The sequence below is a fragment of the Ictidomys tridecemlineatus genome, chromosome 4 (assembly GCF_052094955.1).
Source record: "Ictidomys tridecemlineatus isolate mIctTri1 chromosome 4, mIctTri1.hap1, whole genome shotgun sequence".
NCBI lineage: Eukaryota > Metazoa > Chordata > Mammalia > Rodentia > Sciuridae > Ictidomys > Ictidomys tridecemlineatus.
In genome coordinates this window covers 158,752,673-158,764,787 of record NC_135480.1, presented here as the reverse complement: position 1 = coordinate 158,764,787, position 12,115 = coordinate 158,752,673, and the positions used below count along the sequence as shown (strand labels likewise).

Here is a 12,115-nt window from a genome sequence, read left to right as displayed (position 1 = left end):
TTGGGATGCTTCCTGTTAATTTATTAGGACAGAAATGCTGCCATATCCAAATTGCAAAAGAATTTGCACACAATCATGATTGTTGTGTCCAGAATATCAATAATATCGCTGTTTGGAATCACTTAATAGTTACTGATATTAAAAAAAGATAAAAATGCTGGTAAAAATAGGACTCTGTTCTCACCCAGAATTCCCACTTGACAATATCCTCCCCCTCCCCATTTGTTTGTTTTAAAGAATATTTCTGTTTATTTATTTTTGTTAGTATATACTTGATTGCAACTTAACAAGTGGAACTCGAAATTTCACTTCTTAACATTCTTGAGTAAATGTGATTTATAAAGGCATATGGATATTTTATATACTTGGCACACTGAAAATATGCAGTCATAAGCCCCCAAATCAAACCCAGATATACTGATTTATGCAGATATCCATCATCTGTGGATATTTGGTAAATTAGCAGGTTATACGTGTGTGTTGAAACTCATGTCCCTATTTTTTTGTAATTAAAAAAATTATCCTCGTGAGAAATTGCTGACCTGTTAAGTATTTTTGTTGGTTTTTACTGTTAAAAATCAACTCCAGAATTTTCACAAGCTTATGGCTTCATGTAACTATTAGTTCTGAAATAGTGACTAGAAAGAAAAATTATAAGACTACTTTTTAAAAATATTCAATATTTAAATATTCAATCAGGAACAAATTTTTGATTGATAGCACAGTACCTCTGAGCCTTCTCTCCTTTCATGCTTTTGTGGTCTTACACCACGAGGTAAACATAAAGTGCAACAGAAATGTTTACTAAAATCCATTCAGTTGCGGTAGCGTTTTCATTTCTAAGAAAGGAATTTAAACGTGTGTATTAGTGCAAAGTTTTAGAATGATCATAAGTAACTTTTCAATACTATCATGAAATAAACAAAATAACAACCCTACCATTTTTGGTCTTATAACAGTATTAGGTTTGGAGTTACAAATATCTGAATTTGTGTATTGATTCTGCTTTGGAAGAAGGTAGAATCTTGGGCAGATTCCTTTATCTGTTTTTACTTGTGGTAAATTTACCCTCCATGTTAAAAATTATACAATTTAATAATGTTAACTGTATTCACATTGTTGTGCCTTAAAAGAAACTTGATTTTGAAATAAGTTCAGATTTTATAGGAAAGTTGGAAAAATAGTACAATGAATTCCTATATGCCCTTCACCCAGATCACACAAATGTTAACATTTACCATGGTCGCATTTTTTTTTTTTATGGAGGTACAGTTCACATACCATAAAATTCATTATTTAAAGTGCATAGTTAGTGGTTTTTAGTTTATTCACAGGACTATGGAACCATCAGTACTATTCAATTCTTTACCCACCAAAGAAGTTACAGCCAATAGTAATAATGCTCCCTTTGCCCACCTCTCTGTCCCTTAGCATTTGCTCCTTTTTGATCCATTGCTCTCTTCTGGGTTTAACAGTATTGATACTGGCGGATTTTTTATATCACATGAAAATGCCCAGCATATCTATCTAAGGCAAGAGTTGAACACCCATTAGTTTCTTTTCCTATCATAGGGACAGAAAGTGTCATATTTACACCTACATGAATAATTTTAGAGGCTGTGATGGTGTTTCTCATCTTTTCCTCATCTTTTTAAAGTGAGAATTGTATTTCTACTCTTGCAGATCCATAGTAGGCAAGATACTTAAAAAAACAGTGGAGGTTCATAAGTTAAAATAACTAATGTAGTGTAAAACACCCTGCAAATTCTAAAAACTATGCACATTAAATAATGTTTTACAGATGTAAATTTGGGAAGTATATCTTTTGCAATGGTTATTCATGATGTATCAGATCTTTTCATTGATCAGTCTTTTATTTTGAAGTATTTTATCTTTTTTGACACATTTTGTGTACTCATTGTTTAAGCATGTTCAAGCTTTGTATTTCTGATTTCATAACAAGGCGTGATAAATACCACAGAGTAGTAAACCACTCAAGGATCATAAGGGTTCCATTGTTGTCTTAAGTGACAGACACATACCCCGTGACCTGGATTTGATTAACTTGATGATATGATGGTTTGATTGTAGACAAACTGCTCAGCCAAGATATCTGCATTTTGAGAATTAATTAGTCAGTTATGTTTCTGATTGCTCTTTACCATTTTTACAAATGTTTGTAAATATTCATAGTGTAGCTGAAGCAACACTGATAGCATGGGATTGAAAGCATCTGTGACAGAATGGCTTGAGTTTGAATCCCATCTGTACTGTGGGAGGTTTGATGAAACTATTTTATTAAGCCTTGATTCCCTTATTTGTAAATATGGAGGATAATAACTGCCACTGCATGGGGTCAGAGTGCAGATCAAATAAGATACAGCTTGGGTAAGAATCAATACAGTGCCTGATGTAAAATAAAAAACTCATTACAATGTGGATATCTTTCAGATTTCCATAGTGTATGTTAAAGAAGGAAGTTTTACTCCTCTGATGCCCACTCATTTATGTGTAAACCATTTTTTATTTGGCTCGAATGTTGTTCATTAGGTCATTTCTGCTTGTGAGGCTGAGAACTTCAGTGTTCTAATGAAGAATCAGAGAAGCAACCAAAAGATTATATTACCCTAGCTGAGGTCACAGTGATGATGTTGGTGAGGTTTCAACCAAAAAAGCTGATTTTATTAGATCAAATGCTTCCTGTCTATGGTTAGGTCTACCTATTGTGAAGTGGCTACAATATGTTATGATATTTTAAAAGTAATTGAATAATAAGGAGATGACTCAATTGAAAAATATATGGGTACGTGGTAATGCTCCTCTGATGAGCAGTCTTAGGTCATTATACAGTGGGATTGCTGAATTAAATATGACTGAAAAGTTCATTTGGAGTCAGCTTCATAAACATTATTATATATTGTTTCGTGACTGGTGACAAGTTTAGGAATGCCAGTTTTTCTCATCCACTTAATCTGGTCATTCTTGTTAGCTTTTGGAATGTCTTACTTCTTTTTTTTTTTAATTTTTTTGTTTTAGTTGTAGAGGGGCACAACAGCTTTATTTTATTTATTTATTTTCATGTGGTACTGAGGATCAAACCCACTGCCTCACATGTGGCAGGAGAGCATTCTACCACTTAGCTACAACCCTAGCTCATGGAATAGTCTTCTTGAGTCTTCATGAAAAACCTACCATTTGTCACAAATGTGCTTGTTTGGAAAGACCTATAGCCACTGCAATATTTTCCATCATGATAGTAAAAAAAAGAAACACTTTTAAATAGGGTGAATATTCCTGAGCAGAAGCAAAGTCATGCTGTAGAGTGAACTTTTGAATGACAGTAGCGGAAAGAAGAGGTGCCAGGTTAACTGGGCATTCATTAACTACTTGGATATGAAAATGATTGTAAATTTCTTTCCATTTTTATGCCAGGAACATTGAAATTCTCTAAAAGCAAAAAAGAGAGGAGTATATATGGCTACTAAAATGAGGGTGGTAAGAAGTTAAATGATCAAGACACTGAGAAACCAAAGAATGGTAAAGGTCAGGGTGTATGTGATAAACATTCCAGATAGACACTGTGGTATGGACCAGAAGGCATGCTGTCTGGGTCTTTTCTAACTCAGACTGTCACTGACGAGCTGTTTGATCTTTGGTACTTTTTTAGAGCCCCTTATCTGAAGAATAGACTAAATTAAAGATAGAAAGCAGGTTTCACCTCTCATGCAATATTGATGGATTTGTAATGGCTACTGAGAACAGAGTTCTGAGACTGTGCCTAGAGATTGGGAAGGTGTTCTGGAGAGCTGAGCAGCAGTTCCTGGTAGGGGTGGTGGTGGGTGTGTGCTTGCAGGCATGCATATAAGTTGGTACATGCACCATGTTTGCTGATTGCTCGATTTAAAAATTCTTTTCAATTTAAACTATATACCAGAGATTATAGTTTTTTTGGCTTTATGGTTATGAGGATCTTCTTTTAATCAGCCCTTATGTTTCTGGCTGGGAGAGAACTGCAGGTCGGATGCCTAACAGAGAGGCATGAAGTAATGGCATGTGGGAAGGAGTGGAGTAGTTGGTGCCAGAGCTAAAGAGAGCACAGCATGCTTCAAATAGACTACATGGGGTTCCCTTCCAACCCACAGACCTGTGCATATCAAACTGGATTGGTCCCTTCACAAAGGTCACCACCTAATGAACAGCACTTAATTAAATGTTTATTATTGCTTAATATTTGGTGTAGGGAATTATTTCTATTGTACGGTACCTTTCAAAACCAAATAGTATTTTGGGGAGCATGTTAGTGTCACATATAGAAGGAAGAGAGGTAAGAAGATGGGCAATGACATGTGACTTTTTCTGTATTGATACTTAGTATAATACAAACTGGATATTAAAAGATGCAGAGCCTTTATCACTGGTGCCAGTTAGGATTGTCTCAGCAATACTGAAAACAAATAAGATGGCTTTCAGATATGTACATATACTGCTGGAGAATTATTGCTTGCCTTTAAGGAAAAGAAATAGTAAGTTTCTAATGGTCTTACATAAGAAAATTATCTAGAGTTGTTCTAGATTTAATTCACTGTTAGAAATTCCATATTTTAATGACTTGCATGTTAGTCCTTTGTAGAACAGGGGACTCATGTAAGGATAACTTACGTTAGCTTATCTACACTGATTGGCAAAATTAGTAGTTTTCATTCATGTGTTCTTTAAGAAATTATATGTAGCAACCACATTTATGGTGCACACAAGCCAATACAATAGCCTTTCTGTATTTCTTTGTATTTGTCTGAGTCACCATTAAGATTGTCTCCTGGGGCAGGAATCATATTTTATTTATACTTAAGTCACCAAACCTGCCATAAGCCTGGCATATAATAAGCATTCTATAAGTGTCGAATTAATATCTGAAATACAGTTTTACCTCAGAGCAGCTGTGAGCTACCTGCTGGTGAAAATCAGGTCAAGATCAAGACCACTTTGAAGTCTTAAGTTGGAGAATCTGGAAGTATCCTGGGTATTCCATCTTGCAATTCATACATGCTAACATCATATGTCCTGCAGTTTTTGTAGAGAATCCCTAGGACCTGGAAAGTGCATGGTAATAATATGGTAATAATAATTTCTTTGTGTTGTTTTTCCTATAAAAGTCTATCTGAAATTAAACTGTCAATAGAGATCTGGGTATGAAAAATTCCAAAGAAACATTTTTGGTTAACAAAATGCGGTAAGTTAAAATTTGTGTATGTTATAAATATAGTATTATGTGTATCTTATTTAAGTACATCCAAGCATCTGGTATCCTGAGCCATCAGACTTGTGTGGCCGCAAAGGACAGTAGTGGATCTTGTTAGGGTTTGGCATCTGAATGATCTGGTTGCCTTCTACTTTTGGTATTTTTATTCCACAGATCATAAAATGTGGAAAGCAGAGCAACAGTGAAAGAATAGATGCCCTGAGCCTTTTAAATGTTGTGGTAGAGATGATGGTAGTGGGAAGTAAGGCCACAGGAGTCTGAAGATTGGGCTGGTGGGAGACTCTGATGTTTGGTTCCTCATCTTTTTTTTAATAATATGTTTTAGCTATAGATGGACACAAAATCTTTATTTTTATGTGGTGCTGAGGATCAAACCCAGTGCCCCACACCTGCAAGGCAAGTGCTCTGTCACTGAGCTATAGCCCCAGCCCAGATTACTCATCTTTGAAGTGCCAGGATACCTGTCTTGTGTACCTCAATGCAGAAGGGTAGATAAGATATGATACTCCTCCAAGGACCGGTGTGATAATGTGTTTGAAAGTACTTTAAAAACTGTAATTCTGAGGTTTTATTTAGCTCATTCTGCAAGTATCATTTGAGGACCTCCCTTAAGCCAGGCATTGTCTTTGGGGCTGTGGATGGGAAGAATTCGGCAGTGCCCCAAGAACTTTCCAGTCTGGTGGAATTATGGTTTTCTAAGATTATATTTCATAATGTTTCGGTTTTACATTACTGAGTTCTTTGTTGTGGGTCAATTTTTAGCTCCAAGAACATGAAAGGAGACAAAATTTTGAAAATGTTGGTTACTTTTCTGTGCCTACAAAAACTTTTGGAATTTACCTGTGGTGTCTCCTGCCTCATGAAGTAGGATAGTGGGGAGGGAACCGATGGTGTGACAAATGTTTTGGGGCCGAGCTAGAATACTCCAACATATGATGAACCAGATTTGTAAAACAAATAGTTTTTAGACATGTAGTTGTATTGTTACTATAAATGGCTTGCTATCACTGGAAATAAATGGTCAGTCCAAGGGCCTTTTCTGAATTCCCTGTAAGCAGGGAAGTTTTATTTGCATACGTATTTTTTTTTCCTTTATCTTTTCCTTTTTTTAGGTTCGACTTTTCTAAAAACTGGGAAGAAAATCATCCAGTTTTACTTTACGGAATTTTTTAGTTCCAGTTTTAACAGTGATTTCACTTCAAAAATTGATTAGCAGGGGCTGTGGTTGTGGCTTAGCAGTAGAGCACTTGTCTAGCTTGTGCAAGGGGCTGGGTTCGATCCTCAGCAGCACATAAAATATATAAAATAAAGGCATAATGTCCAACTACAACTAAAAAAATATTTTAAAAAAAAGTTGATTAGCAAAGCATTCTCATTTCATTCCTGATTTGTTTGTGAGGGTTCATGTAGACCCTGAGAGAAATTAGAGTTGATTGAGTAGAGTGGAACTTAATAAGAAATGAATTTAATAAGAAATTAAATTCTGTTCTTGCTTGATATAGTGGTACCTGCTAGTAATCTCAGCTACAAGGCTAAAGGAGGATCGCAAGTTCAAAGTCAACCTGGGCAATTCACTCTGACCTGTCTTTAAAAAAAGATAGGGGGTGGAGCTAGAATTGTGGCCCAGTGGTAGAATGCCCCTGATTTCAGTCCTTAGTACTGGAAAAAAAATTTTGAATTGGTTTTCTAGATTTTTTTCTTTCCTGGAAGAAGGAGTTTGGCAAAAGTTTTAAAATATCAAGTTTAAACTAGAAATTACTTCATATTCATGGTGATATTATAAAAAAAATGGGACTCTGTTGAATCTGCATATGCACCTTTAGTTTTTAAAAAAGATGTTATTGATGTCTCCTCATATATACATGCACACACACACACACACTTCATATATATATTTTACTCACACACACACTCACACACACACACACATATGCACACACACATAAACGAGAAAGTAGCAATCATTGACTGTAATTTAAAATATGACCTCACTTGGGTGTGGTGGTACATGCATGTAACCCCTAGCAACTCCAGAGGCTGAGGCAGGAGGATGACAAATTTGAGGCTACCCTGGGTAATTTAGCGAGAACTTTTTGTCTCAAATAAAAAGGACTGAGTATATAGCTCAGTGGTAGAGCACTCTTGGGTTCAATCCCTAGTTAAAAAAAAAAATGACCTCTATTCCTTTGTTCAAAATGACCTCTATTCTTTTGTTCAAATCAGAACAAATTATTTTTGAAAGCAGAGCCATGAGGATACCTTGAATGACCACAGACTCAGGCCACAGAAGAAAGGAAATTATGAAGAGGAGGGAGCCATGCCTTTGGTCCCCACCAATCCTAATCTGGGAACCATTAACAGGACTGTCTTGCTGTGAGGTGCATTCATAGCGTGAGAGGCAATTTCTAAAACTACTAAAACCAATCCCTGTAGGGTTTTAGAGATTAAACTCACCACCTTGTGTTATAACCAGATGAAAATAATTATGTACTGCAGCCTGCTGAGTGGGGCGAAATACATTTCTAGTGCCAGAATTCTTAACTAGGTGGGATGGGTGCTGCGTATTACTGAGGGCTCCCTGCAGTTGAAAGCTTTATCCTATTAGAGCAAGTCTCAAAACTGGTAAATCTGAGGGAAAAGATACAACTTCAGACACCAGTTCTAAAACTGCTTCTAACTTAAATTTCTGTTTCTTGGAAAGAGACTTAAATCTCATATTAAAAATGTGATACAAAAACTGTGCCTTGAATATACTAGTTTGCTTCTAAATAGAAGTTAAGTAAAAGATTTTAAGTACAAAGACAGTGCAGGCTCAGTTTTCTCCTCTATGAATTAATCATAATAATGGTACCTAACTCACAGGTTTGTGGGGATGAGAATTAAATAAATTATTGTATATTAAGTGTATACAAATACACTTAACACAGACAAATCAAACATTTTTGATAGATTGAAAATCAATCTGAAGTCTCAAATAATTTTGATTACAACAGAGAAAACAAAATGTTTGCTCCTCTGTGAAGTTGCTGCTGCTGACATCTCATCCATATGAATTGTTTCTCCATTTGTGCAGAATTGATCATTGCATGTACCCTGTAACTCAGTTCTTTGAACAATGGCATGAAATTTGTGACACTAGTGGAATGAAGCCAATATAAGTGAATGAAACTCATTGACTAGACTTTTCTTAAAGTACCCCTGGGTATACATGACTGACTCAGTCCCAAAGAACACCGAATTCTTTGCAAGAAGAATAACGAAACACATGCAACTGAGACTGCCAAAGATGCTTTACCCATTGTGGAATTATTAATGCCTCACTTAAAAAAACAAAACTAACAGTGGAGATGGGGAATCTATTCCATATTGCACTCTCTTTTTTGAACCATTTATTTGAAAATGCTTTCTGGAGTGCTTATTTTATATAGGGCAGACACTATACAAGGGCCTGGGATTTAATAATTGGGAAATAGCCTTTTAAATCCTTTTCTCTTCTAGAGTTTGCATATGAATGAGGAGACCTCCATTATTTAGATGATCAGGCAAAAATGTAAAAATGTAACTGGGATAGTTGTTAGAAATGCAAACATCAGCTTCCAGATATATGTCTTCTGAATTCTCCAAAGACTGTATCATTGTTTTCCTACAAAAGAGTGAATGAGCCTAGGGGAGACAGTAGAATTGCCTACGGTCAGGCAGTTGGTAACTAGCAGTCTTAAATGTGACCCAAAGCCTTGTGTGTTTTTTGATTTTTCTGCAGCTGCCATTCATTTTAACTAGTAAGAAGAAAAAGAGTAAAGTAGCCAGTTTTGAAGTATTGGTCTTGTTTTTGGAGTAATGGAAATAAATTATCATTGACCCTAATAAGTAGAATTGGGGATTTACAAATTTATAATAGTGAATCCTTTCTTAGTAGTTTAATGTGAGTGAAAATGAAATACTACAGATATGAGAATTATTTTGCTTAACAGGTTTTTGAAACTATCCAGTGACAGTTATTCCCCCTACCCCCACCATCTCCACTCCCGCCCCAGTGTTAGAGATTGAATGCTGGACTAGCCACTGAACTACATCTCCAGCCCCAAACTTTTGGGAACCTTGAGACCCCTTTTTATTTTCCAATCCCCAAATGCAAAGTAGGGATCCCCAAATGTAGTTTGTGGGGTCAGGGAAAATTTCAGAAGGGCCTTTGAAATGAAGAATGAAGAGAAATTAAGATGGTTGTCTGAGGGTATGGCGCAAGGAGCAAGTCTCTGAGAACAGAGGGAGTTTGGGGCATTGGATGTGGTATAGAGAGAACACAGCTAGGTAAGGCTGGGGAGCTGGAGTTAGACCTTGGAGGAGGAGATGAGTATCGGGCACGTTAAGCACCACAGTGCAGTGGAGGACTGTTGAAGGTTTAGTAGGATTTGGACTGAGATGATATTATCACCAGCCAACGTAGTCTTTCTTGCAGAGCCAGGGACACTGCTTGCCCTGTGTGCAGTAGTACTGATTCCTTATGGCAAGAGGCCAAGGAACCAGCAATTTCCAGCATGTCAGGGTCCCGTGATGCGCCTGTGAGGACAACGACATTGAAAAAACAGCAGAGAAGAGATTGCTCTTTGCCCTCGGTGAACTGAGGCTGCAGGAACAGTAAAGGACTATAGTCAACCATTACCATTCTGAGGCTAATTACTCTGAAGCTGCTGGCTTTTAAGTCTACCTTCCCTCCCTTCCCTCTCGGCATGACAGTGCTTGAAAGCAACTGTTCCAGGAAATGGAAAAAAGAATGGAGTTACAAACTCAAAGTGGGTATTTTCTTTACTTTTTACCAATCCTGGTAAAATGCTTATAGGGACAGAAGGTTGAAATTGTCCAGAAGAATGTGTTTGGATTTCATTGTTAATCTTGGCCCTCTTCTTTTAGGCAAGAGAGCTTCTGAGAGAAGAATTCATCACCTGATGAATAGGCCAGTTGTCATTTGGAAGTGAAGTTAGTGGTGGCAAGAGAAGGGGTGATTTGTGGGGAGTGTCACTGTCATGAGGGCTTGTGTTCTACCCCTTCTCCACATATGGAGTTGTGGGGTGCAGGCTATGTATCATACCACCTTTTTAAAAAAATATATTTTTTTAGTTGTAGATGAACACAATGTCTGTATTTATTTATTTATTCATTCATTCATTCAATCATTTATTTTCATTCTGGATCAAACCCAGAGCCTCACATGTGTGAGGCAAATGCTCTACCACTGAGCCACAACCCCCATCCTCAACCAACTTCTGTAAGGTGACGTTCTTGTCTGTTTAAGAAAGAATTTAGACATAGGGACTTTTCTCAACTTTTTGTTCAGCTCTTCTCACTTCTTTCTTCTTCCCCTTCTAAATGTTATGTAGAAAATATTTATTTTAGAAGTTAACGTACATCGCTAGGTTTTGTCTTTTGAGAATTTCTCAGATTCCCTCAAGAGAATATTTTGTTTATTATAAAGCTTGGGTTAGTATACATCGGTGCACTTGTTTTATAGTCAGGATATGAATGGGATGGAGGGCTTCAGAAAGCTTGCATAAATTGATGACATTATACTAAACAGATCAAATGTTGAAGTTATGTTCTTGACAGGGACTCTTTTAGGCCTCTAAAATTGGGCAGGACATATTGTGTTCTCTCTGTTCTTTTTCACAGATTGCCTGCTTTTCTTTGGAATTCTTTGCTTCTTCATGGCTTCTTTTCCCTTGATAGCATGACACATGACTGATGACCTCAAAGAACCTTCTGGATTTTCTTCTTTTATTCTGTTGGCATTTAACTCCATTTAATAGTGTCATCTTCTTTTCCTCTGAAGTTTTCCTTGTAGTTTTAGTGAGAGTACAGTAAAGAGTTCTTGTTCATATCCTTTCAAATGCTTTTCTCCATAATCTTGGTTGTTTTCTTTCACAGAAGTCAGAAAATCGTGTTTTAAGTCTAGATGTTATTTTCATTCATTTCTGTAGCTTTCTTCTGTTTCTGTTCCTGAAGCAGTGCCACATGAATGAAGCCTTCTTATATGGACATTTAAAAACTTTTGCAACTGGGAAACAGCATTACAGTATTTTACTCATTGCCAGCTGGAATTCCAGTGGATTGGCTTGCCCGTTGCCCTCTTGTTTTTTGTTTTGTTTTGCTTTGCTGGACTATTCAACTTTTCTGGCCTTTACCTTACTTAATAATAGTTATGTGCTGGTTTGTAGTGCTATAAAGAATGGTAAACAAACAAACAAATACTCCCCAAAAACCATGCTGGTGAACTGTAGTTTCCTAGATCTTGCTTGATAGGTTTACGTATCTAATAATCTGTGTATGCTGTAACCACTGCCATTGTTTGCTTGGTGGACTAAAATAGAAACATACTGGGGAGACAATGTATGACACTGTCTAAAAGAAGCTGCTGGTTTGAGAAACTATTATAACCAATGAGCACTAAATTGAGTTTTTAAAAAAACACAGGTTAGGGCTGGGGATGTGGCTCAAGCAGTAGTGCACTCACCTGGCATGCGCAGGGCGCTGATTTTGATCCTCAGCACCACATACAAATAAAATAAAGATGTTGTGTCCACTGAATACTAAAAAAACAAATATTAAAAAATTTTCTCTCTCTCTTCTCTCTCTCTCTCTAAAAAAAACCCCAAAAAACAAAACAAAAACACAGGTTAAGGGTAGAATACATGTATGAAGTTTGATTTGCGTCACAGACTTAATTGTGTAGCCCAGCCGCCAAATCTGTTCATATAGATATCATATGACTCTTAGAACTTGAATACTTCCTACATTAACTCCAGGTTTCATCCCTTTCCAATCTTTTGATGCAAACAAGCAAAACCTCCCAATGTAAAATCA

General features: G+C 36.6%; 1 protein-coding gene across 12 annotated transcripts in view; it reads left to right on the top strand.

The window, feature by feature from the left end:
- Bnc2 (basonuclin zinc finger protein 2) overlaps nt 1-12,115 on the top strand; it is a 413,108-nt gene that overhangs the window by 21,572 nt on the left and 379,421 nt on the right. Inside the window, exon 1 of one of the 12 annotated variants that reach the window (XM_078047670.1) lies at nt 9,944-10,050. The exons of the other annotated variants lie outside the window; for them this stretch is intronic. Within the exon in view, the coding sequence (XP_077903796.1) occupies nt 9,988-10,050 (63 nt within the window). The 5' untranslated portion in view covers nt 9,944-9,987. Of the gene's footprint in view, nt 1-9,943; nt 10,051-12,115 lie in introns of those variants that run through there. 12 annotated transcript variants of the gene reach the window in all.